Source organism: Grampus griseus (assembly GCF_964374135.1).
Source record: "Grampus griseus genome assembly, chromosome: 1".
NCBI lineage: Eukaryota > Metazoa > Chordata > Mammalia > Artiodactyla > Delphinidae > Grampus > Grampus griseus.
In genome coordinates, this window is record NC_139017.1 from 46,865,080 (window position 1) to 46,892,508 (window position 27,429).

The 27,429-nt window shown below is 49.0% G+C and overlaps 1 protein-coding gene across 1 annotated transcript in view; it reads right to left on the reverse strand.

Annotated features, from left to right (window-relative positions):
* MAPKAPK2 (MAPK activated protein kinase 2) overlaps positions 1 to 26,151 on the reverse strand; it is a 45,227-nt gene extending 19,076 nt beyond the window's left edge. Inside the window, exon 1 of the mRNA XM_082664421.1 lies at positions 25,705 to 26,151. Within this exon, the coding sequence (XP_082520547.1) occupies positions 25,705 to 26,025 (321 nt within the window). The 5' untranslated portion in view covers positions 26,026 to 26,151. The remainder of the gene's footprint in view (positions 1 to 25,704) is intronic.
* Between the last annotated feature and the right edge of the window lie 1,278 nt (positions 26,152 to 27,429).

A 27,429-nucleotide genomic window follows, 5' to 3' on the forward strand; every position in this document is an offset into this window, starting at 1 on the left:
AGGTCTACTTACATGCGGATTTTTTCCAATAAATACGTACTACAGTACTACAGCATCCCCAGTTGGTTGATTCCACGGATGCAGAACTGCAGATGTAGAGGGCCGACTGCAAAGTTATACGTGGATTTTTGACTGCATGGGGGTCAGCACCCCTAACTCTCACATTGTTCAAGGGTCAAGTGCATTTCAAATGGGTAAAAAAAAATGAGATAAACTAAATGCCCATTAATAGATACTGGTCAAATAAATATGGTATACCCATAATGGTGCATTAAACAATAGGCAATTATAGAACAGAAGGAAGTAGATCCAGACAAATGAGATCAAAACTTCTCCAAAAAAGATATCCTTCCATGAAAAAGGCACGCAGCAGATTGATACATGTAGTCTGGTCCCATTTTTGTAAAATGTTTTGAAAAAGAAAAAGCAGACGTACGTGTGTGTGCACGCACGCATGCGCGCACGTGTATTTACCCAAACTTTTGTAACTATAGACAGCCTTTGCTTTACTTAGTGACATGAAACCATACAAATGACCACACAAAGCAATCTTAATCATCAATGGGGAAAATTAAGATTGTTCCATGACCTTTAGAAATTTTTGTCAAAACATTAAAAACTCTTTTACTGTCAGCTATAAATGAATAGAGAAATGAAAAAAAAATATTTAGTATAAAACTAATATTTATTTAGCACACTGTAACTAAAAAATATCAGACATTGAGAATGAGTGTTTTGTTGCTTTGTAAAGACTCATCCAGAGCCCTCTGAACAGGGCTTGCCTTTTTGTTATTTAACACACAATACCGAGCAAGCATCGCCTTTGCAAACTGCCACGCTCCTTCCTAAGTTTGGATCAGTTTCCAACATTTTATCCTTTGTGCTTTCAATGTTGCAAAATATCTCCAAGAGTGCCTTCAACGTGAAGTTTTTTTTCCCCAGTGTCACTTCCTCTAGAACTTCTTCATCCTTTGCATCACAACCACTGTGTCAACGAGTTTGCCTTCACCGAGTTCCTCTGGCTGCATACGCAGAGTCTCAAACAGCGGCAATGTCAACATTCCTACAATCAGCTCTTTATTCTATAATTTCACTTATGTTCAGTTATGGAATTTCACTTTTCATTTCTTTGCTGAAATTTCATCAACGGTGGGCAATTTCCTCTTTTGATTATCCATTTTTGTAAAATGTCACACGAGTTTATCGCTAGGGGACAAGGAGGCAACACAACTGCACACTGTCCTGTGTATGTGTGAACTCAACAACAGATGGGCGGTGACCACGACCAACAGACTCTGAAAGAAGGGCTGTGACTGGTCACTGATCATAACAAACATCTGTTAGGTACTTAGTGACTTGTGGACTGAAGAGCTAGTAGCAAAGTTTGTACTCTATGCAATCACTCAGAGTTCATATACCATGGCAACTGGAATTGGAACCATGCTGTTGGGAGACCGGTGTTATTTAACTAAACTGTGATAAATGAAATTCATGTATATTGTAACTGTGAAAAGCAAGGACTGCCCTTACAAAGAACATAATAGGGAAGTATATATGCTAAGGTGTAGCAGTGGTTACCCTTCAGGAAGAGCTACATTATTTAAATTATTTCAATGACTAAGTTCTACACCGTGGCAATGGTTCTCAACCTGAGATGATTTTCCCCCACAGGAGACATCCGAAAATGTCTGGAGACATTTTTGATTGTCGCAACTTGGCAGGGCACAGAGAGGGCTGCATCTGGGATCTGGTGGGTAGAGGCCAAGGATGCTAATTCCTAAGAAGCATAGGACAATCCCCACAACAAAGAATTATCTGATCCAAAAGGTCAATAGTGCCAAAGCTGACAAGCCCTGTGTTAAACCAAATAGTTTTTATTAAGTTCTTTTTAATAGCATCTTTCTCATAAAGTGGTGGCAAAGATTAAACAGGATGATGGCAAGCAGAAGGTACACAGTAGATGCTATTAATATCAGAGGCTCTGTCTAAACGACTTTGAGCTGCATGAGTACCTTAATATCACCTTAGATTTGCGGTATTTTTTTACGAACATTAACTCATCTGATCCAACACCATGATGTGGCTGCCAAAGAGTCAGCATCACCTTCAGTTCACTAGCAGATCAAGTACCTAGATCAAGACAGGAGTCCAGATCCAACCACACTCTGTACCTCTCAGACCACATCTAGAATCCAGTGTCACCTGCTAAGCAAAAAAAAAGTATTAAACTTCCAAAGAATGATGAGCAGTGCATAAAAGGTCTGAGAAGCAAGTCACAGGAGAAACGGGTCAATAAACTGGGACAATTATCCTGAAGAAGAGAAACCCCGAAGGAGCAGCTGAGGAACTGAATGTGATTAACAGTCCCAAAATTCTATAGGGCTGTCACAAAGAAGGCTAAATTATTAGACTTGCCCTATGTGGCTCCCCAAGGCAGAAATTAAAAGGAGCTATCCCCCAATAGCGGGGGCCTGTAAGGTAGTAAGCTCCCTATCCCTGGAAACACTCAAGCAGAGGCTCTCAGGTGGGCTCTCAGGGGATTCCTACATTGAGTGAAAGAATAATCTAGATGAGCAATAAGGCACTTTCTAACACTCACGATCTTGGGTGCAGAATACAGGGTGTAATTTCAGGAACAAGAAATTAACAGCCTCCTTTGACCCAGCAATCCCACTCCTAGGTATTGACCCAAGAGAAATGAAAACATTATGTCCACAAAACGACCTGTGCAGGAACATTCATAGGAGCTTTATTCATCACAGCCAAAAATTGGAAATGCTCCGAAGAAGAATGGATAAGCAAACTGTATCATAACCATACGACGGAAAACTACTCCACATAGAAAGGAACGGGCTACCAATGCAGGTAACCAGGTGGACGAACTTTACATAAAAGAGTTCATTGTGATTATTCTATTTATAGGACATTCCAGAACAGGCAAAACTAATCTCTAGTGAAACAAGCACCAGAATTGTGATTGCCTGGGAAGGAGCATGAGGGAACTTACCAGGGTAATAAAATTTTTTGTTCTCTACCTTGACACAGGTTCAGGTTGCACAGATGGAAGCATTTATCAGAACTCGTCAAATGATACACTTAAAATCTGAGCATTTCACTGCTATATAAATTTTACCACCAAAAAAAAATTACTTAAACGCATGAACAAACATTGAACTCTAATTAATGCCTACGTATGCTATGTTTAAGGGCAAACGGTACTGATGTCTGCCACTTACTATAAAATGCATTCCCAAAATAAGATAGGCTGATAAATGCATAGGGAGATGGAAACATGGAGAAAGACATGAGAAAGCGAGTAAAATGTTAATGGTAGAATCTAGGTCGTTGTGTATATGGGTGTTCACTGCACAGTTCTTTCAAGTTCACTGCCTTTTAAAGTATTTCATAATAAAGGTGGGGGGGGCAGTGAAGGAAGTAACAGCCAATAGGGAGCACTAGGGAAAGAAGAGGTGGCCGGGAGGTCATGGGAGGACAGCAGCAAGGGGGAGAAGAGGGCCTTCAGACAGCACAGGGGCCTCTCAAGGGCAGAACTGCAAAAGGCGCAGCTGACCTGGGGACAGGCAATCTTAGCCAAGATAGAGGATATGTGAGGTTAGTGCTCAGACCTTTGCTGTCGTAAGTTCTTGTTCCCATGGGACAAGCTCCATCACTATCGGACTCTAGCCCTGCCCCTCTCTGGCCTTGGTATTCACCCCTGGACAGTGAAGGGACCAGCTCTGACAGTCAACTATTCACCACATCTTTGCGAACCATGTTTCTAGACAGGAACCAAAGGATGCAGAGATGCAATTAGAGCTGCAGCAAGCTCCAGCCACTTTCCTACAGGCAAGTTTCCCACAACAAGAAGACTGCTATCGTATCAGTATGTACTCAAAAGAAGGGACTGGGTACAAATAGCTCTGTCTGAACGAGAATACTCCACTTTGTGGATTATCCACCGCAAACACTGAACCAATGAGCAGAAGCACCCTGCCCCCCAAGACCCAGCAGGTTTCTGGGACACAGAACATTACGGAAACCCAAGAGAATTAAGCAGATGTATTTGCTGGAGAAAAACAAAAGAAGTCACTGATATTTTGAAAAGTCCAATTTCAATAATTTGAAGATTATCTACTTGACTATCCCTGCTCCCCTGCCCACAATAGCATAGACCATGTAAACCTGACTGCATACAAGACTGTCAGATTTTCTGTGGTATGATTTGCCTACTCTGGCTCTCCACCCGGAGGACGCATGTTCTGGAGTTGGCCAAGTGAAAGAAGGAGACGCCGGAAAGCTGAGTGGCCTAGTTCTAGTCCCAGCTCTACAGTTAGTTACCTTGCTGAGAACCTGCACTCTGTCCCCTCCTCTGTGGAATCTTAGATAAGCCTAGCCTACCTGAGGGCAAAGGTTTCTTCTGACGCTAAATTCTTTGATATGATTCTCTCCTTCTAGGTAGGTAATATAACCTGAAAATGTGTTCAATTTTCACATATTCCATAGCCCTTTAAAGTCACAATCCGGTTGCGGCCGACAAGATCCTCACTCAGGCACGTGGAAACTAGGGTGCAGAGAGTTTAGGACGTTTGCCAAGGTTCCACACTGGCTGCTGATGGAGTGAAGGGTACAACCCAGGGCCCTGAGAAGACCACATACATTCCCTGGAAAAGTATAGGAGACCCCAGGAACCCCTCTTAGATTTCAGTACCTACAACCAGTCCCTTCTTTCTCTGCCTTATCCATTCTGGTTTCCCTGGAAACCAGAGAATCTAGTACTTTTGGCCTCAGACCTTAAAGGGAAGAAGGATATGTTATGTGCTTCTCAAACCAAAGACAGTTACCTCACAAACCAAAAAACAACTTCCAGCACGACTTCCTTCCTACCATTCTCCTTGTGGGGAGGGGGTGGGGGGCAGGCTGCTTGGAGGTCAAGACTCTTATAGGAGCCTGGAGTGCCTGAGGGTGGGGGAAATCCCACTCCTCCCCTGGAATAACTGTGGCCAATCACCTAGGGGAAATCTGGAATCCTCATCATGCAGGACAACAGGACACCCTGTCTAGGTCCAAATGCGTCCCAGATGCAAGGAGGGCCATGACAGGAAATGGAGACCCAACAAGGCTAGGACCTGTGATAAAGAGGAACACCAGGCGTGCTGTGCCACCCCTCCCCCAATCCATGCCTACTACGCACCAGGCTAGAATCAGGTGAAGACAGAAGGACCGGTGAAGGGAGAACAAGAAGGAGAGATGACAGAAATGGGGCTCAGACACTGCCCTGCCTTCTAGCCTTGAGGGGGCAGCAGGTCAACAGCTTAGTGCCTCACTGCCAGGACCTGGAAAGAACACATCTGAAGGTTCTTCTAAACAAGGAAAGCTCCACCCTGGAGTAAGAAAGAATTTCCACAGTGACCAATTTGCCTAGAAGTGGCGGGAATGCATTCCCAGCAGTGGTGCTGCATCCCAGCTGATGTGAGAGGGAGGAGCCACCCCTTCTCCTCTCCTACTGCCCAGCCCCCCTCCACCCTTACCCAAGACCCACCAGAGGTTCCTGGCAAGGGTTCCCTCCCTGGGGGCCGCCAGTCCTCAGGGCTCAGAGCTACTGGTCCCTCTGGGGACGCCAGAGCCTGGGAGTCTGCAAACACAACCCCAGTTGCCGGCAGCAGCTAATACTCCTGCTTCCCAAACCAAAGCCCGGCCCACCCAGACTTCCTGATCAGGGGGCACTGAGGGCAGCATCTGCCCTTTCTCTACTCCCACAGGCAACAACCAGAGGGCCTGGGTTTGCTCCTCCCCCCATCTGAGCAACGCCAGGCCGCTGCTGTGGCTATGGCTGAGGTAAGACAGGGAGATGGCCAGAGAAGCTGGGAGATGAGGGACAGCTCACCGTAGTTCCTGAGGACAGACTACCTCCCTTCCCTTTGGGGAGGTCAAAAGAGGAAACAGAACATAAAAATATAAATACATACACACTTACAAACAGGAAATCCTGGGCCTGCTTTCATGACACTGAGCTCTACCTACATTGGAAGTGCATAATCTCCAGGAAGAGGGACTGATTCCCACTAACATTCCCTTTTTCCCTCAGTGGTTAATTTCCTTGTAAGCAACCATGACCTCCGTGCAAAGCTGCACCAGGAGGCCGCAGAGGCCCACAGTGGGCTTGGGAACTCCCTGGGCCTGGGTTTGTTCCAAGTGAAGAAGCCAGTGAGGCCTTCCTCGGGAGCCGGCCATCAGGGGGACCACCGACAAGTCACCAACGGTCTGAAAAGAATTCTAGCCGAGACTCTTGAATTTTAAAACTCCACAAACTTTATTTAGTAAATCCACTTCCCAATTCTGAATTCTTCCTTAAATTTAAACCAAAATGCCTTCACCTCAGTTCCCCCGGGTGATGAAAAGCCAAGTGCCTTTCCACCCTGGTCTGCCCTCCAGATGCCCTTGGATGGTGGGGAGGGAAGGAAATATCCAGCCCACCTGTTTCTCCCACACTGCCACCTCAAGGTTCAAAGTCCTGCCCCATCAGACAAGGAGGACGCACAGAGCTAAGGGAGCTAACTCCTGCGCCCTTACACTTCCAGTCCTAGCAAGCAGCTGCCTCCAGATCAGCAGGCCCTCCCTTCTCCGATGGTGAGGAGCTCTCAGCAGCCTGGGCCTCAAGCAGGGGTGTCTGCTCACTGCTTGTCGTCACCACCCTCCCCGCTTCCCCCCCCCCCAAACTGCACACTGCCACTTCCCAGGCATGACAGATGTAACTGCTATTCAGTATGTTCAAGCCAGGACAAAAGCCTTCTCCAGAAGCACAAAGCCAGCAGGAATGCAGACAGGCCAACTTCAATGGAAGCCACCTGCCAGGGGCCCTTCTCTGCCACACCCCCAGCATGCACACACACAGTTTTTTAAGCCTCTCAAACCTGTGTTAACATATAGTCAGGTGAATTTTTCTCTGAATCACTGGACAGTTTTCCCAGAGCAGGGAGACCGTACTGCCATTTCTCAAATAGTATTCTGTAGGATGTTAATAAGTGATAGGTAAAAAGGGGGCCCTAAATGTGTCAGAAGCACCAGGTTATATGCAGTCAAATAGATTCTTTTACTACAGAACGTCTCAGAGCCTTTAGAATGTTAATGTGCACTGCAGAATGTTTCCCAGATTCATCTGATCACAGAGTGTCTCAGGGTTGGTGATGCACCAACACATTCCAAGCCTGTCTGGTGTTTGGAGAAATGGGTGGCTCTTTCTTCCATGCTCACCCAGTCCCCAGTATGCAGCTCTTCTACCGTTTGGAATATATAAGAAATATTTTGCTTACGTGTTCCCCCCTCAATAAGCTTCCAGTGAACAGATGAATGAACAGATTCACGAGCGCGCATGCGCTGTGGTATCTTCACAATTCAGTTCAACCGGTGACAAAGCTTCCACAAGGACCATTAGAACTTCATCCAAAAGACTGAACCTCTGCACACACTCAAGCCAACATTGGCTGTGAATCATATGTGCTTATGTCACCAAGGACAAGGGTTCAACGCCAGATAAGCCAGCTGGTTTTATTCCCTTACCAAGTCTCCCCCTACACTCCCCCAACTGTTTTGCATTTGTCCATAATGGTAACTGGGTGACTGCATTCAACGTACACACCTGTGGTCAGGGAGAGGCCACCACCATAAGTCTCACACATGGTCTGGGTGAGCTCAGCCACTAATACCACCAATTCCCAAAGAGAAACCTTAAAAGAATAGCAGGCTAACCAAGCTCAACTAGCAAGGGTTCTCATCCAACCTTCCCCTCATCATGAGAGTGACAAGACACTCAGACATGACATTAACTGTCAACATCTCCCAGAAAGTACAGTATTTTTATATTCAAACTATATATCTCAGACCATCTCTTGGACCTGGAAGTAGTGCCCCCCGAAAAAAAATGGTTTGTCCGACAGATCCTTCCTTTGCGTTGGAAAAATAGAGGCTGTGTACGCTGGGGTGAACTTGTCGAAAAGCCCCTTCAGGAGCCTCTCTGGTTTCTTGGTGTGGGCTTTCTGTTTCGTTCACAATAAAGCAGACTCTGAAAGGGCATCACCCACTGACCTCTGCAGCTGAGCATAGAGGCAGGTGCCCCCTGATGACAAGTTGAAGGCACTCTCCAGCCCGCCACCCCTCACACAGGAAGCCTCTTAAAACCTCTGCCCTTGTTCTGAAGCCACGGACTGCTCCTGGCATGCATATTTCTTAGAACACCTTCAGTGGAGATGCAGATCGTGGTTAGTATCTGGGCAGCACCAAGAGGTTGGGGAACTCCTCAGGCTCTGGTTCTGACCCAAGAAGGGAGGAAGCCCTACGTCAGCTCTTCCCTCCCAACCCTAGTAGCATCAGAAGGAAACAAGGTGAGATCCCACGAGGTAATACTGAACAGTCTCCGTCTATCACCGAATACAAAAGTGCATGTTTCATCACCTTAGGAAAAAGTCCAGAGTTTATTCCTACCCTACCTTTCCAAATTTCTCTTTTTGCCCACCTAGCAAAATTAGTTCAATCTATAGAAACTGGGAGTGAAAGGGAACACTGAGAGCTCTTTCTAGTGAAGCATCCCCCCATCTCCCCAAGCAATCCCAGACCCCACCTCCAAGAGCAGAAACAGAAAAGCCCCTTTCCCGCTCCTGCCACCACCACCCCCATGCCCCCCCCCGATCCCCCCACCCCCGCCCCGGCCTCTTCCCCCTGGACTCCTCAGGCTACAAAGAATTCTTTGGCTCCATTATTCCACTTACCTTCTCTAACTGGGAGGGCTTGTGTTTGGATGTAGTGGCTTCTGAAGCTGACACTTTAATTCTTGATTTTAAAAACTTTATTGTTTAAATACCAGTTTTGCCTCTGAGGCAGCCAAGGCTCTGCTCTGCTCGTTAATTATCAGCTGCTAAACAGTACTTTTTTTATCCAAGCTGATAAGGCCCAAGGCCTCTGGGGGTGGTAAAAATGCTGGTGCTGGAAAAGAGGCTTCAGCTCCTCTGTGGCAGTCTCGTCAGAATCCAGAAGAAGACAAACAGGCAAGAAGCTAACCCACTTCTGTGGGTACGGTGCAGCTAAGCTAAGAGCCTGGCACTGTGCTTGCACTCGCGGACACCAAACGAACGAGACACACTCTTGTCCTCAAGGGGCTCAGAATCCAGCAGGCCGAGATATGGGAGTGACCATAATTTAAATTCAGAGCAGTCGCAGAGCTCGTGTGAGCTACCACCAGTATAGGGCAGAAAGGTATTCTGCCTGGAATTGGGGGTGGGGGGACAGGTAAAATCTAAGCCTCGAAGGAGAAACACAATTCCACCAGGAATAAAAGGATGAAGAAGTGAATGGTGCAAAAGAAGATCTGGAAGCAGAAGAACGCACTGCAGAGTGGGATGGAGCCCTCTCCTCTCCTGGAAGGAGAGAGAGAAAAAGAGAGAGAAAGAGAGACGTGCGCATACATGCGTGTGTGTGTGTGCGTGTTGGGGTGGGGGAAGAAAGAAAGGTCAAAGCCAGCTTGCCTGAACACCATGTTTAGGAGTTCGAGGGACACACTGGAGGCAAGGGGAGGCCACTGAAGGTCTCTAAATAGAAGTAATGTTTGTGGTCACATCTGCCTGGGTACAGATGGCTGAGTCTCTCAATGCCTCTGAAGAAAATCAGATCAGTGGCCTCAAAAAGCAAGCATTAACCATGCAGAGAAACAGCGACTCCTTCCTATGAAGCAGGATGTAAAGAGGGGGAAGGTACGCACGGCCTGTACCAGCTGGATGACCCTTAGGACTCTCCACTGTCAGGGTCCACTGAGATGTGGACCTTTCCTCAATCTCTCAGCAAGGCCTGATGATCAGAAGAATCCTGGGAATGATGTCACATCCCTGCATCTCTCTAGGGCCCCTGGCAGGTCAAGTAGTCTGAAACCCTGCCATGACGCTGGGGCAGCAGAGGAGCACACACAGCCCTGCGCAATTATCTGCAGAAGGCCGAGTGAGGAAGATGTGACTGATGCGTTCTGTGAGGCTCCAGAAAACACCACTAGCACCAAGGGATGATACAACTTCAGGGAACTAAATTTTGACTTGATGATCATAAAACTTTTTTTTTTGCATTTTATATATTTTTTAATACAGCAGGTTCTTATTAGTTATCTATTTTATACACATCAGTGTATACATGTCAATTCCAATCTCCCAATTCATCCCACCACCACCACCCCCCACGCTTTCCCCCCTTGGTGTCTATACGTTTGTTCTCTACATCTGTGTCTCTATTTCTGCCCTGCAAACCGGTTCATCTGTACCATTTTTCTAGATTACACATATATGCGTTAATATACGGTATTTGTTTTTCTCTTTCTGACTTACTTCACTCTGTATGACAGTCTCTAGGTCCAACCATGTCTCTACAAATGACCCAATTTCGTTCCTTTTCATGGCTAATATTCCACTGTATATATGTATCACATCTTCTTCATCCATTCATCTGTCAGTGGGCATTTAGGTTGCTTCCATGACCTGGTATTGTAAATAGTGCTGCAATGAACATTGATTGGGGTGCATGTATCTTTTTGAATGATGGATTTCTCAGGGTATATGCCCAGTAGTGGGATTGCTGGGTCATATGATAATTCTACTTTTAGTTTTTTAAGGAACCTCCAAACATAAAACTTTAAAACCAGAAAAAAAAATATTTTAAGAGTAAGGTTTTCTTGAAAAGGGATAAGCTCCCCTAACACTGGAGGAATTTAAGAATAGATTCAAAAGGTTGCCAAACACAGATAATTATCACAGACAAAAACACACATTCCTGAACACCACCTCTGTAGTCTTGTACAATAAGATACAAAGAGTGGAGTTCAGGAATCTGTATTTTCAAATGTTACCCACAGGTGATTCTGACAGTCGACTTGGCTGGGAGCAACTGGGCTAGATGACCATCTGCTGGAATGCAGCCCTAAACAAGACAAACAAAATACTATTTAAAGTCCCTTTCTAAATGATCACCTTCTTTTTACCCTCTCGACTGGGCCCCAAAACCTCTCCTCATGCTCTTACACAAATCCCCTTCCAGCTCCGCTAAATCTTTACCAGGGTGTAGAATGATGACCTCAGAGCCTGGTACTGTCTGAGAGAACATTCTGCAATGATAGAATGTTCTCTTATCTGCGCTGCCCAACACGATAGTCACTAGCTCTATGTGACCCTTGAGCACTTGCAATGTAGCTAGTGCTACGGAGGAACTAATTTTTAACTTTATTTAATTATTTAAATTTAAATACTCACATGTGGCTAGTGGCTACTGGACCAGCCAGTGCGGCTAGCTACGAAAGAGGGTTTATGTATTCACTCTGAGATTTACACAAGCAAGAAACTTGTGACTCTGCTCCTTCCACTACCACCTCTTGGAGCTCATCCCCAGCCTGAAGAGACCGGCCTGATGACAGGGAGATTAAATTCAAAGAAAACAGCAGGAAAGGAGGAGCTCTGTGACAGCTGCACCAGAGACAACAGGTACAGAGAACAAAGAGCCTGAACAAAAATCTTCACCCCTCAGGGCTTTGCCCTTCTCTGCCCAAGAAAGCAATTAACACCAACAGTGCCAGCAGCCGTCACCCCATCCCGGACAGTGGGGCCTGTTGCCTGGTGAAACCACCCAGTTTCCCCAGAGCAAGCAGACCTCATTCTCAAGGATGACCTAAAACATCCCTTAGCTGACTAAAGGTGGAGTCTCAAAGCTGGTTTGTAATGGAACATTTTGGCTGTTCTGGGGTACAGAAATCCAAGGGAGAAGAAATAAATCTCGCCAAAAAAAAAAAAAAAAAGTTCCACTACTTTTCCAGACCTCGAAAGTTTTCATCAGGAAAATATATCATCTGCACACTAAAAAACACAACTGGATTCCTGCCCAGGTACAGCACAAAGGCCAAATTCAAACCTGACCAAGGACTCCAGCTTCACATGTGTGGTCCTTCAGCCTTGATTCCTGCTGCCATGTTTCGGGACCCTTTTGCCAGCATCTGCCTGGACACACACTCACAGTGGACAAGATGCTTTCTCAAGGCTCCCTCAGACCAAGTTACTGACTGCCTCCGCTCGGGAGAGGTGCTCAGCCTGCTGCAGAGACACAGGCCCTCAGAGAAGAGGGACGGTGGCAGGGATGGCGGGTGAGGAAGGATGGGAGAAAGACTACAAACTAAAAAATCCCTGCGGGGGAGGGGGAGAACAGCCATCCTTCAAAGACCAGATCTTTTTTCTGAAGTTTACTGGAAGACTTATTTTCCCCCCTTCTTGCTCTATAAAAAGAAAGAGAGAGAAAAAAATGTTGCAACTTCCTTTGTCACAGCACATGCTCAGGAAAAAACAGACCTGACCCATTGCTTCACTTTCCCATCTTCACTAACGGTCAGCTCCATCCCGAGCCCTGACTTCCGCTCACCCAGCTCCTGAGAGACTGGAGGCAAAGATGGCCAGAGCTGGGGCTCAGAGAGCACCCTGAGTGTACCTGCCCACTGGTCTACCTGGGAGGCTCAACACAGGAAGGATGCAACTCCTCAGAGCAAAAGAGAAACCCTGGGAGGGCCCAGAAGAGGACAAGAGCCTCAGCCACAGCTGCAGCCTGGCCAGCCCTTTCTCATCACCCCCTTCCTCGCCGGCTCCAGGCGATAGCCAGTCAACGTAATCCCAAGCATTTCCCATTACCAGAAACATCCCTAGGGAGACCTTGGGTCTTCCCCCCTCAGCAAACAGAAGATGGGAGCCCCAGTGGAGTCCCTCAAACTACTCCTCCCACTGGCCAAACTTCTGTCTGCACTGGCCCCGGGCCCTGTCACAGGTATGAGTCCATACCAGGCAAAAGTGACCGCACCCCTGACCCCTCCGGCCTCAAGGAGCTCACCCTGAGTCTCTGTATCCTTTGTGGCCCTGATTCCACCACTTTCCCACCACTGGCTCCCTGAACCTCTTTATGTATAAAACTTGGAATCAGACCACCTGGACTACCTCTGTCAGAGGTACTGCCTCTGTCAGAGAGGGTCAAGAGGGAAGACATGTGAAGGCACACAGTCCAGATTTGGGGGGGTCAGTCTAGATTTACTCCTTTTATACACAAAGGTGCTCACTCCTCCTCTAAATTTTAAGTTCCCAAAGGCAGCACTTCCATCTTATCATTGCAGCAATTTGCACAAAATAAGCATTCCATACATATTTGATGATAAAATAAAGAGGTGAATCAACTAAGTACTGAATTATAGCAGAGTCAGGGAAGAACTATTAAGAGAGGCAGTTCTGCAAGCTATAGGGAGCCAGGTTTTAGAGCTAGGCACGTCCATCATTAATAGCCTCAGGGCTCTGCACTTTTATTCCTTCCGCTTGCCCCCACCCCAATCACTTCCAGGGCTCACTCAAATGTCGCCTTCACAATGAAGCCTTCCCTGAGCCCCTATTTGAAATTTCAACACCACACACGAGTTCCTTGCCTTCCAGGGTCTCCTCCCCTCCTTTACTTTCTCCTTTGTACCTGTCACCATCGGACATTTATCTGATTATATTCTGTCTGTCTCCCCCTGCTAGAATGCAAGCTCCATGCAGGCAGGATCTTTTTTTTTTTTTTTTTTTTGGTCTGCTTGGTACACTGATGTATCCCCAGAGCCTGAAATAACACTTAGTAAGTGCTCAATAAATAATTGCTAACGAGTGAATGATTTTTTTTGGTCTGCTTGGTACACTGATGTATCCCCAGAGCCTGAAATAACACTTAGTAAGTGCTCAATAAATAATTGCTAACGAGTGAATGATTCTAAACATGTTTCCTCTTCTGTAAAACGGGGACTTTTACTTTGCAGTATTATTTTAAGGATTAACAAGGGTGTACGTGAAACACCTAGTACAATGCCTGATACATATAATATCTGCTCAATAAAGACTTGTTACCAATCTGGGAAACTTTCACAGTGTTGCTAAGCTTTCAACAGTGATCTGAAGGAGACAGAAGACAGAAGATTGTTGTAGGTATCAAAGTCATTCTGCTGTTCTGAACTATCCTTAGGGAGGCGGCAAAAGTCATTCTTGGCATTTCTAATTAATTTTCTTGGGTAGTGGGTTGTTTTGGATCTCAGAGGGCTAGAAGGCACCCTAAGGCAAATCCCACTTAGAAAGGCAGGGGTCTAGTCTAAACTGCAAGAAAGAATCAACCCTCATTGTTCTAAATCCCTCTCATCTCATATAGCAGAGGTATTAAAGGGGTCTAAACCCAAGGGGATGACCCTGACTAGTCGACCTTCTAGGTTAATCTTGACATCTGGGCCTCCTGATGGCCAGTCAGCAGGGAAGACAGGAGGTAGGCACAGAGAAGAATCCATGTCTATAAACATCGGTTGAATGCCTGAATGAATAAAAATACTACAGCCCGGAGAAGGGTGAAAGAACACTGGCCTGCAGAAAGTGAGGACAGAGAGGATGGCACCCAATCCCGGGATCCCTGGAAGTTGGGCTGACCACCTCTCTCCCAGCATCGGGTTCTTTCCCAGCATCGGGTTGTTTTCCCAGCAGTGGGGTTGCAGCAGCAGTAATGAAAAAAGCCCTTCAATACAGGAGAGCCCTTAGATTTACGAATGAAGAAAATAAGTGAGGCCCAGAAAGGTTCAAGGACTGCTGAGAACCACACAGCCAGGTAGGTCTCTCACATGCCAGTCCAGTTCTGTTTCCCCTGCATGGAATTAACTGGTCCCACGAGGTTCAAACCTTTGACCTCAGTCCCAGCAACATGAGGCTCAATACTGGTCCTCTTGCAACACACAGGAACAAGGCCAGCAGACAGATAGATCACCTTGGACTGCATCTGTGTGTCTCTGCTGTGTCTGGAGCTGACGCGAAGATGCCAAGAACTGTAGGAGAGCTGGCAAGCTCCACATCTGTCCCTCCCTCAGTTAAAGTTCTCCAAGGGGCAGAAGGGTCATCTCCACAGCACAACAGGAAAAGGAGGGGCTCTGGAACTGGGAGGAGGAGGAGAGGCATCAATGGGAAACTGTGGTCAGGGCCCTTACAAGAACGAGAACTCCGTTAGCAGAAACATAAGGTGACAGCTTGAGTCAGCAGATCCGAGTGGGTAAAGGGAAGAACGCCCAGAAGGCTGTCCTGAGAATGGCTTTTTAGCAGACAGGAGGAAGAGCAGGGAGAGACACTTAGGGGGACCCTCACTATAGCCCTGGCTCATTCTCAGAGAGCCCAGGCAAATACTGCCCCTGACCCAGGGCCACCCCCCTCCACCCTGAGGATCACTGCTAGTACCTTATACTTATGTAGGCAGCATGCACTATTACTCAGTTTTCACACCTTTGTGAGGCAGCTAGGTATAATGCACAATGCCAAAATACTCTCTGAATTTTTTTTTTTAATGGTGGCATATAGTCACTACATAGAACTAAGAGGATACAAAAATAATGGAGATGTGGGTCTTCAAGGAACTTACAATCCAATATCTCCACTTCACACATGGAGAAATACATTTAAAATGTGAAAGAAAATGTAAGAGTGTCTTGGCAAGTGTGACAGGGAGGGATGGCGGAGACCTGCTTCTGGCATGAAAGGCTTCACGAAGGAAGGAGCAGCATGTGTACCGGGTAGAAGAGGCAGATACAGACGGGCTGGGGACGGCAAGCATGGGGTGGGGGTGGTAAGGGCGACATAGGACGAATGGGGTACAGGCCACGGGTGAGGGTGTGGGGCTGGAAAGCAGAGCCCCATAAGGAAACAGCATATATAAACCACTTAAGCTGAGGCACAGCACACACTCAGAAAAAACCAGATTGGGGTGAGATCTGAGAAGGATTTGGAAATCTCCTGAACTCTGCGTCCAAAGGGAACCCATGGAAGGGTTTATGCTGGGAAGCTACATGATGAGAGCTGGGCTTTAGGTAAACTAATCCCCATGCTCTCCAAGGAACTGAGGGGGCAAGACCTCATTCCAGGCCGGGGTCCTCAGGGTCGGCCACATGTTCGAAGGCCCAGCCCACCCCCACCTCTACTCTCTAGCCCTTCCTTCTCTAATTACACCTCCAACTCAATTTTATTTTCTTTTAAAAAATCTAAAGCAAGGTAACCAAAAGAGACCATGATAGCAGGGGAGATGAGGCACAGAGGAAGGGGAACTCACAGCCCCTTCCTCCTCCCTAAGAGCACAGGTGACTGGAGTGCGGCCAGGGGGAGGGGACACAGAAGCGAGGAAGTCCCTGGGAATCCCACAAGGGCTCCAGTGGAAGGGATATGGTGCTGGGGAGCCTGGCAGTCAAAGGGAATAGCAAAACGACATTTCCGTAAGCGTGAGAGTTTGCAAAGCAGGTTACTCTACGCACTCATTTTGCCCCGTGGCAGATCCGGGGGCCAGTGAGGAGAGAAGCACAACGAAAGGTACAAGAAGACCTTGCTCCCCCAGGCAGCAGCCTGACTGCAGCAAGCTCCAGGGCACACCGGGCCCTCCACCAGGCCACCTGCATTCCTAGGATGCTCTAAGTTCCACACACGTGGCTCCAAGCGCCCAGGGCTCCCCCTCTTTCTCCTGCCCCACCCCCCAACTCTTTGAACTCTGCAGAAATCAGGCATGACGAGCAATCTGCAGATTCTTCACTTAGAAACGCTTCCCTCACCTAAGGCTCCTGTGAAGACTGCCTTTAAAATCCTTCCTTTAAAAATCCCTTCCTCTAAGAATTACAGAAGCCAGGCAAGGAGGCCCAGGAGAGGGAGAGAAGAGGGAGGGCATGGCTACTCGAAGGACAGGGACTCCTTCTGTCAGAGTTAAAAATAAACTCTTAGCAATTTACACCCAACTCCTCCCCTCCAGAGGCCAATGGGCCTTGGCAGATAAATCTCTCCCTGCAGAGGAAATGAGGCCCCAGGGGGAAAGACAGGAGTAGGCAGTCATGGAGACGTGGTCTGGGTATGTAACTCTAGCTGAAAGCAGAGGGTCCCCCAAGTCCTACCTCGGCTCTCTCCCATGCACTCCTTCTCCCAGATAAACCCTAATACCAGAAAACACAGAATCCTCCTATCCAACAGGATTAGTACCAACACCTGCCCAAGGATTAGAAAAATCAGAAAGAAGAGAATGTCAAAGTCAACTAAAGGAAATACTCTGCCCAGTATCTATCAGTTAAATAGGTATCTCAGCTACCCGAGCCCGTTTCCTCTCCTCGTTCTATAGTGCCCCAGGATCCCCGGGCAGTAGGGGAAGAGGCCACCTCGATGGACCTCAAGGGACACAGATCACCAACAGCCCTGCCCCCCACAGTCAGGAGGTAGAAGACACCCATGCTCTCTGTGACATCCTGCAGGTGGCTGAGCTGGGAGGGCCAGAGGGGCCATGGCCTGACTCATGAAACAGGCCCTGAGAGCCAGGGCCCAGTTATTCTTGGAAGCCAAAGAGATGAGGTCACACTTTTGAATCTGGTAACCTGAAGCCCCATGCTTCGGAGGTGGAGAGTATAGCTTAGCAGCAGGGCAGGAGTCCTGGGGCAGGTAGCACCTCAGCCACAGGGCGTGTGGCTGGGTGAGAGCCTGGAACAGCCGTGCTGGACTCCTCTGCTCATCCCCACACTCCTTCTGCCAGGGAGGCTAGCTTGCGGGTGGAGTCTGGAGGAAGCCAGATCTGGATGCAAGCACACACACAGTCTAACGGTGCCAAGCCCGCTCACCTCCTCCCTGGCTAATTCAGCCTTCCCCGAGCTCCACGGAGCCTCCACACATAAATCTCGACACCTGGAGAAGCAGCAGCCACGGCTCACTCGCAGCACTCAGAAAAGCCAGTTGGCCCCAAACCACCCACCAAGCTCAGGCTGGAAGAGAAGGGGGCCGGTGGGGAGGGTGTGCAAGTGAGTGTGAGACACAGCTCAGCAGTGTGGCAGGAAGACCTGGGACAGGCGTCAGGGCCTGGCTGTGGGGGGAGACTGCAGCAGTGGCAGGTTTATTTTTAGCCGTTGGTAGACAGAGGGGCTGAGTGACAGTCCTGGGCCCTGGGCGGGAGGCCCGGTTACACATGTCCAGTGTGGGCTGGGAGCCTCATAACAATATGAATAATCAAAATGGCAGCAAAGTGATCAACTCAATCACCTCCTGGGAGGGCCCGGGAGGGTAAGGAGCCCCACAGGAGCATGAAGGTGGAGAAGCTGGCGGGGCCGTCAAGGGCTCTCCTCCCACGCCCCTCTACCTGTGACTAGAGAGATTTCGCCTTTGCTTCAGGTTCAAAAGAACCATCCCGGACATAAGCCAAACAGAGATGTTCGCCACATCTTCCCGGAGACAGAAAAGGCTTCACCTTCACTCCTCACCTCCCTGGAAGAGCCCTGGATGGACACTGGCCATGGAGATGCCTGGAAACGTCCCTCAAGAGTAAGATGCCCTTTCATACGATCCTTCTGGACAGCTCAGGTTCCTGGCGGAATGAACACACAGCTTGGCTGGTCTTAGAAGGGAACATCAATTACAGATAAAGTTGACCTTGGAGCCACGTCCCAGCCTATACAACCTGGCAGACGGCACATTAAGGTGTTTACCGGATCAGAGAATAAAGACCCCCAAGAACTCTGCACTGCCAGAGGGGAGCACAACCCTATCCCCGCTTCCACTCAGTCTCCTCTTCCTCCAACAAAGTCTTGTGGCCTGGCACTCAGGACCTCAGTCCAAAGCTCCAGGGCTAAAAGCACTGCTTTAGCCCTGAATGGCAGGAAGAAGAGAAACGAAAACAGACCTCGCTAGGCATCTCCCACTCCTCTTGCTTCCTCATTCTCCTTACATCCCTTAGTACCCAGTCCTACGGGTAAGAAGTGGTACCTGGATGTACATCCTAACTTCCCCATAAACTCTGGGAATCAGTCCCCAGCTCTCACCTCAGAACAGCCCCAAACCCATACTATAACTCCAAGTGAATTAGAAGGCACCCATCTGTATGGACCCAGTCACACACCGAGGCAAAGCCTGACAAATGGACAGTGAGTTGGATTAGAGCCCTCCTCCTCCCTCAGCCAGGTGCCCTGTGCCGGGCACAGCCTGCACAGCCAACCACAGCAGCCATGTTTGGCCCCATAACTTCAAACGGGAAGGAGTTTCAGATGGCGAAAAAAAATGAAGAGTTTCCATCTCTACCCTGAGCCACCAGAACACTAAGATTCTTCTGATTTCAAGGAAGGAGAGGATTCACACCCCACTGAGTTACACAGTCCATCCTCTCTGCTGAGGCACTTGCTGGAACACTCACCAAGTCTTCACACAAGGGAAGGCGCAGCTGGTCAGGGATGGCTATTAATTAAGTGGACGGGAGCTGCCCTGCAACGCAGCAGCGAGCCTATCAAAAGGGCATCCAGGCTGGCCCAGACGCTGCCGACGGTCAGACGTGCAGCAAGTCAGCAAGCTCTCCTGCCTCCTGCCTCCAGCACAGCCCTCCACTATCCACACTGCCGTGTCCCAGGAGCCACTGGCAGCCTGACCTTCTGATGTGTACACTGAGGCCTAGAAAGTTTAACTGACCTGTTCAAAGTCACACAGCTAGTTAGCAGGGCACCAAGACTAGCTCTATCTTTCTTCCTTTCTCCCTCTCTCTCTCTCTCTCTCTCTCTCTCTCTCTCTTTCGAATCTAGCACATAACCCATGGTATCGGGTTCATCCCTAGATATTTATATCCATACATATCTTAAAACACAAAATATCACTATTCCCCTAAGGACTAGAAAAGGTATAAAATCTGATTTTGGTTACATATCTGGTGTACATCGAGCTGCTCAGTGGCATGGTCCCATCTCAATACCAATGTCCCCGTTTCTAAGATGACTAATGTAGAAAGATCCTAGTGACCAGTTAGTGGAGATGAGTTTTGCACTGCCAGCTCCACAATCCCCATACTCTTACCTCTAGCAACCAAAACACCAAAGGAACCCAGACCAAGAGGAGGTCCCAGTGAACCAGGTCCCAAGACACGGCTCTGATGCTGATACCAGGTAAGACCTTGGATATACCACTGAATCTTTCTGGACTGGCCCAGCCTCTTCCTCGGTGAGGTGGAAAGGGTCAAGAAAGATAAGCAGGGAGTGTTGTGAGCTCTAAGGAACTATGAGTTGTGGGTCTCTTTGCCACTGAGCCTTATTTCATTACCAAGAGCAGCTGCAGCCCCTTCATACACGAAGAACAGCTCTGCCCTGCCCACCCACTTCTGTCCAGGACACTGCAGCAACTGGAAAGGTGCAGCACAGGGAGGAGGGGAAAAAAGAGACCCCACAGGATCCTTGGGAAGGCCTCATGCAGAGGAGAGGGAGTAGGAAAGTATGAATCCTGTGCCACAGATGTCAAACTACCAGGGAGAGTCCTGCATCAGAGCACGGGAGGGCCACTTGGGAATCGTGAGAGGACTCAGATGCAGATACTGATGCCCTGTCTTCCCCGCCATGGCTGGCATTCCTCTTGGCACAGACTCCACACATCCCTGGGCTCTGCAGGTAGGGAGGGGGCCTCCGTCATCCCCAGGATGTGGCCAAGGGTTAAGTTTGCCTCCAGCAGTCGTGAAGCTTGGCTCCTCCAGGCTTCTCCCAGAATCCCCTGCACCTGCTTCTTAAATAAAATCGTCAACTGATGATGGCCCAACTCCTCAGATTCCAAGCAGTCAAAACATCTTAATTATGAATACCAATACCTTCATCCTCTAAAAAGGACCCCTTCATTTCCCAGGCACCCATCAATATTTGGTCCTGAGGCCTGGGGCTGCTTTTCTCCCCCTTTTGTCAGCCACTGATCCCACATCTTAGCTGGAGATTATTTTCAAGCTCTATCAAAGCCCAGAATTCATAAGTGAAAAAGAACCATGAGCCGCCCCGGCTTTGATCCTGCCTCAGTGGATGTCAAGAGCCCTGCTGCAGTAGACAGCAACCAGGGTAGGGCCCAAAGCAAAGAACAGGGTCTCTGAACCCAGAAGCTACACCTTCCCTCAAAAAACCACAAGCCCCAACCTTAGAGATTTGTAACCTTTCTTTATAACATCCTGTTAGTTTACTTCATGCTCCTCAAACACTTTAAAACCTGCTTTTAACACAAAGATCGGTTAGGCTCAATTCTGAGTCACCAGCCCCACTTGCTCCTTACCAACTGATCCACTCTCCCCTCAGCTGCCCCGAGGGCAACGCCACCATCACCTCCTGCAGATGTGCTCATTCCTCAGAGACTGTCCTCAGCTCCTTCGGTCCTCACAGATTGCCTCTTCAAAGTTCTTCTATTCCCAACCACACAATTTAACCCCTAGACCAGTAAAGTACAATAGAACTTTCTACAAGGTCAAAAATGTTCTTCTCCACTGTCCAATTCAGTAGCCATTAGCCACATGTAGCTACTGAACACCTGACATGTGGCTAACAACTGATTTTTAAATTTAGCTTAGCTTAATTTAATTAATCAATTTTAGCTAATTTTAAATAGCTATACATGGGCATTGGCTACCATACTAGACAGTACAGCCCTAGACTACATTTGTTAATTTCACCTTCTCCAAATAAGCTTCCTGACCTCCAAAATTTTAAGGCCACTTTCAATGTCTGTATCCTCCATACAACAAAGCATATGGTAGGATGCTCAGAGAATTGTTAACTACTGTAACAACAGTGGAGATAAAAGAGATTGGTTGATTAATGAAACTTTCCTCACCTTGTGATTCCATCCAGCAAACTGCTCCTCACCCAGCCACAAACTCTCTTGCTCCCTGACCGGTACACAGCACGAGGCGTGCTGGAGAGGGTGCAGCCTGCACTGTGGGGATGTGGGAGCCCCGGCTCTCCCTCTCAACCATGAGAGGTTCTGATCAGCTCCCCTTCAGAACACCAAGGAAGCCACATGGCGGTGACACAAAGTCACCTGGAGAGGGAGGACTGCTGGAGAAAGGCAAGGAGAAGGAACAGTACTTTGTTTCCTCTAATCCACACAACGGAAAGACGAACAGAGATAAGTTATGACAACATTCTATATTTTGTAAAGCAATAATATGCTTCACCGAATCAGAGTCACACGGCAGAGAGGGACAACGGTGCTGGCTTTAATTAAATTTGTTCAGCTAATACCTAGGAGTCACCATGACACAATGAAGCAGTAAGCAACTGAGGAACCCCACAGGGAATAGGACCAATTACTGCACAAGTGAGCTGAGACCAGGCGTCCCTACCAAAGAAATAGTGAATAGAATTCTCATGTTCTTGCACAAAAAATAATACTAGTAAATAAGGTTTCTAGCAAACACTTCCTAAAAAGGGGAGGGTGTGGTAAAAAAAAAAAGTTTGTTACTGAAGATTCAAAACTCATGGAGCTGCTGAGTTGGTTTATAAGCTGCCTCTCCAACTCTGGCAACCTCTGCTGGGAAGCCGAAGTCCCTACCCAGCACCCCCTGGTCGACAGTCAAGGAGGGCCTGCGGTGACAGTAGCTCCTCGGGCTTGAGAGGCTCTGGAGCAGCAGCCCGTCCCAGGGCCAAGCCTGCTGATGTCAGTGCAGTACCCAAGTGGGAAGCGGTCAGGCGTCCTGGGTGCTAATCCTGGTTCTGCCCAGTGCATGGCTGTATTACCTCAAGCAAGCCTTTGCTCTGGGCCTTGGTTTTCTCATCTGCAAAATGAGGGGGTTGGATGAGATGACCTCTAAAGTCCCTTCCAACTCTGAGAGAAGTATAAGTATGACTCAGATCTTCGCAAAAGCAGCCAGGAGAGATGGTGAGGCAAGGTCATAGCATCCACCAAAAAGCATGTAAATGTTACCTCTCTCAGGTGGAGGTAGAGAAATAGCAGGGCGGAACGGGACTATTTTTTAAAGCACTGATTACATTTAATAGGACTAAGAGGTCACCAGACCACAGACAGGGAGCAGGGCATCAAGGCAGCCGCCACCTCTCACCAACTCTCAGGGCTGTGAGATAGCAGATATCAGAACCCCCATGACAGGCCCTGCTGCTGCTCTACAGCTCTTTGACCTAACTCCCCAGGAATGGCCTAACACCCCGGGTAGAGCAGAGGTCTCCTCCCTTTTTCTTCAGGCACCTTTCCGATGAGGCAATCCCTCCTGCCCCACCACATCTTCCTCCCTTGCTTAATAATCAAAACACTCCTGGTTTTGAAAATCATTTCAGTACTCAGCACCTATGGTTAAGTTAATCAAGATTCAAGATCTAGAAATCTCTTTGGTGTGTGTCTCTGGAACAGAATTCTTTGAACCAGATTCCCCGCACAGCTATAATTATGTCTCAGCCAGTATTTGGATATTGGAAGCGCTGTTGACACTGTTATCAGTCTCTGAATGCCTCATCCCTTCTTTCTTCCTCTATTATTAAGTTTTTACACAAAGATATGTGGGAAATCTACAGTTTAACAGTTGAGTCAACTTGTAAGATCTGGGAGCAGGCTGCCTGTCAAAACACACTCTGACTTCAATCTTCATCCACTTCTAACCTGAGAAGGACAAACTATGAGTGTTATTTAAAATACTCCTGGATCTTTAGCACAGGGAGATCAGCTCGGTGCTTTGTGACCACCTAGAGGGGTGGGATAGGGAGGGTGGGAGGGAGGGAGATGCAAGAGGGAGGAGATATGGGAACATATGTATATGTATAGCTGATTCACTTTGTTATAAAGCAGAAACTAACACACCATTGTAAAGCAATTATACTCCAATAAAGACGTTAAAAAAATAAAATAAAACAAAATAAAATACTGCTGGATCTTTCCTTTCAAAACCATTCAAAGGGAGAAAAAATCCAAATCTCTCTCCTATTAATTACAATAGAAATCTGAATTGCCACCCAAAAGCATTTTAGAGGGTGGTTTTCTGTGTCTATTAAATAGAATAAGAAGCAGAAGTTGAGAGCTTTTGTTTTGAAGTCTTTATACCATATTCCAGCTATCCAAGAAGATGAGCAGCCAGTGTCCCCAAACTGCTGATGGGTGAAGGCAGATGGCGTCTCAGAGGGGATAGAAAACTCTCCTGGAAAGAATGTCTGTCACTTCCTCAACAGTACAGGTTAACTGTGGTCAAACAGTATTCACTCAACTCCACTCCCCGAGGTCAGAGCCACGGGGTCAAACAACCACTCTCCTTCCCTGCCCCCAGTTATGAGTAGGGAAAGAACGGTCTAAGGCACAAGTATTAAAGGGTTCAGGATACTGATATATTCCTTCTCCAAAAGTCGACATCAAACAACCAAAAGCCCTCAGCAACAGCTTATAGTAAAAACCAAACAAATCTGACAGTGTTGAGGCTAGCTGAAGTTCTCCCCCAAAAGGGAGGATGAAAGCAGCAAGAAAATAATTTCAGAGGCCTTAAAATCTGTTAAGTTGAACATGTTTGTCTTCTACAACCCCCAAGTACCAGGGTCTTATTCTATCTAATTATATATTCCAACATTTCCACCCATAACACATATCTGAGTTTTGTATGAATAGCTGAAACACAGCTAGCCACAGGGATTGAGGGGGAAAAGAAAATATAACACAGGAAGTATTTTTCTCCTCCTCCAATCATTAAGACACCCCAGGGGAAAAAGGCGTTTTTGGTCACCTTTAGAGATGTGGTTTGATCTGAAACCCCTCTTTGGGGAAAACCTTTTTCATGACCCTGAACATTGGCTCACACTGCACTGGCGACTCATCAGACCTCCAAGTCCATTCTGTTTAACTTCCGAAGTAGATACTCTCACTGAAATCCCCATTCTCCCCCCTACCAGATCCCCTTAAAAAAGAAAAGAAAAAGAAAGAAAGAAAGAGGTTGGTTTTCCCCAGCTCTAGGAAAACGCTCCCTCCTCTGTCCACCAATCGCCCTTGTCCAGGACTCAAGTGGCCATCTCCGATTTGCGGAATCAGCACTGGGCCAAGCCGTGGTTTACGGACCCGGTTTACAATGATCAATGGAGCTATGGGAACAGCAGACACCGCGAAGGAGCCTGCTGGCCTCCCATCTGGAGCCTCACAGGCACTGAAGGTAGGAGGGGGCACGCTCTCGGATCAAAACAAACCCTCCCCCGCGCCCGGGGCGGTCGCGGCGGGGATGGGGGGGGGGGTCGGTGTCCCAGCGGAATCTCCAGCCTTGCACCTCCCCGGCCGGCGCGCCCCAAGGCAGCACAGCCGCACTCGCAAGGCCCAGGGAAGTGAAATCACACATTCCGGCTCCCAAATAAGGAGCGAGGCTAAATAAACCTCTGAGATACGACTTCTCCAAACCAACCGACCAACCAGCTCAATGAGTAATGGGCCTTTTGTGCCCACAGAAAGAAAGAAGGGAGGAGAGGATAGGGAACCACAATCCCCGAAAATCACTTCCATGAGACTAGGGGGAATATTAGCAGAAGTGGTCCCGAAGCCAACCGTTGCGACTCGGCTGCATGCCGCTCAAACCCAAAATGGCAGGGTCCTCACGAGTCCTCTCGAGTCCCCGCCACTCACACCCGGAGGTGACCGGAAACTCGGTCTCGGCTGTGTGGTCCGCCGGGACCTGACCTTCCCGCTGCCCCCCGCCCCCTGCCGCGCACTTGGCACCCCTCACGCGCGCGGGACGGGCAGCCCCGCCGCGGCCACTCCTCCGCGGCTCCGACGCCAGACCGAGGAAAGCGTCGGCGCGACCACGCTGAGCCACCGAGAGCTTAGGCCGCTGCGGAGTGCCAGGGGTGTCCCCGGGAGACCCCATCCGCCCGTCCTCCCCTCCCTCGGGCCCCAAACCTACTTTTAGGGCGAATTTCTCCTGGGTCCTCTTGTTGAAGATCTGCAAAACTTTCCCGTTGATGCCCAGTCCCAGGACCTGGGTGGTGACCTTGTAGTCGTCGATGATGGCGTTCTTCTTGATCTGCAGGCTCGACTTGACGTAGAACTGGGGGAACTGCTGCGGGGGCTGCGGCGGCGGCTGGGCCGGGGGGTGAGGTTGGGCCGGGGCGGGGGGCTGCGGCGGCGGCGGCGGGTTGGGGAACATCGCCGGCGTTGGACAGCATGGTGCGGTGGCGGCGGCGGCGGCGGCGGGCTGGGGAACAGCACCGGAGTTGGACAGCATGGTGCCCGTAGGCGCGAGAGCAGCGGCGGGAGGGCCCGCGGCGGGCCCCTCCTCCGGCTCCGGACGGGTTCCCCGCCACCCCGAGCCCGGCTGCGAAGTTTGGTCCGGGCTGGAGCCGGCTTCCCCGCCCCGGCCCGGCTCCAGGCTCGGCGGGTCGCGGGGCTCCGTGGGTCCCGCTGTGCGCCGCTGGCGCCCACCGGCCCTGCTCCCTCCCTCCCACCCTCCCCCCGGGGGCCAGGCGCTCGGTGGAACGCGGGACGGAGGGGCCCCGGCCGGGGGGGAAGCGGCCGCGCGACAAAGTACCCAGCCCGAGGGCCGGCGGCCGCGTCACAGCCTCGTCTGCGTCCGGGGCCGGTCCTTAAAGGGGAGGGTCGGAGGGGGCAGGGCTTGGGGAGGCGGGACGGAGCTGGGGAGGCGTGGGCGTGGGGGAGGGGCTGGCCTTAAAGGGGAGGACGCGAGGCTTCCGGAGCGTGAAGGGCCAAAGCTGGGGACTGGGGCTGGGGACAAGGAGCGGGGACCGAGAAATCTTAGTTCTTAAATAATCAGGGCCACGCAAAGGGAAAGGGGAGGCGTATGAAAGTAGCTGCATAATCAGATAGATAATCCACTTTTCTCCAATTGTCTGGCTCTTTTAGAGAGCAGCAGCTGAGGGTGTATTTCGAAGGCGGGGGATGACTAGCAAGTATGCGCCAGATGAGACCTCCGGGGTGACCTGGAATTACAGAGGCCACTCATTCTCGGAATAGGGTGAGGCAAATATGGAATATTTTAACTTGAACACTTTCCTCTGAGTTTTGCATTTCTTTTCTCACAAATTCTGTGCACCTCTCCCAGTGGGAAGAATAGGGTGTGGAGAGAATTCCCTGAGACAATGTACCAAAAAGGGAAGGTCTGGGGAATAGGTCCTGATTTCCAATGTGGAAAAGTTAGGCCCTAAACCTACAGCCATAAGAAATGGGTATTTTTGAAGAAGCCAAGTTCTAGTCCAATTTAGCCCCCTGTCTCTGAGGAAGATACTAAGGATCTAGCTGGACCTAAGCATAGCCCAGATCAGGGGAGGAGATTGGGGAGGCCCTAAATTTAAGCTGCCAGAGGGTGTCGATACATATTCTGATGGGGTTTGGGAGATGATCATGAAATAAATTCCTGCTGACCTCCTCCCCACTCTGACTAGTAAAACAGCTCAGAAATAAGACAAGAAGCCTGAGGTGAAGACAAAACCTCAGCTTAATTACTGATAAGGCTGAATTAGAGAATGTGACTTTACCTATGGCCACACGTGGCCCCTAGCACGTCCCCCCAACACTCTAGAGCCCCCTTGTACAGGGAGACCTAGCTCAGGGAGAAGCAGAGGAGGGAACATCCTAAGGAGAGGTGCCCTGGGGACCGAGCCCAGGCAAGGAT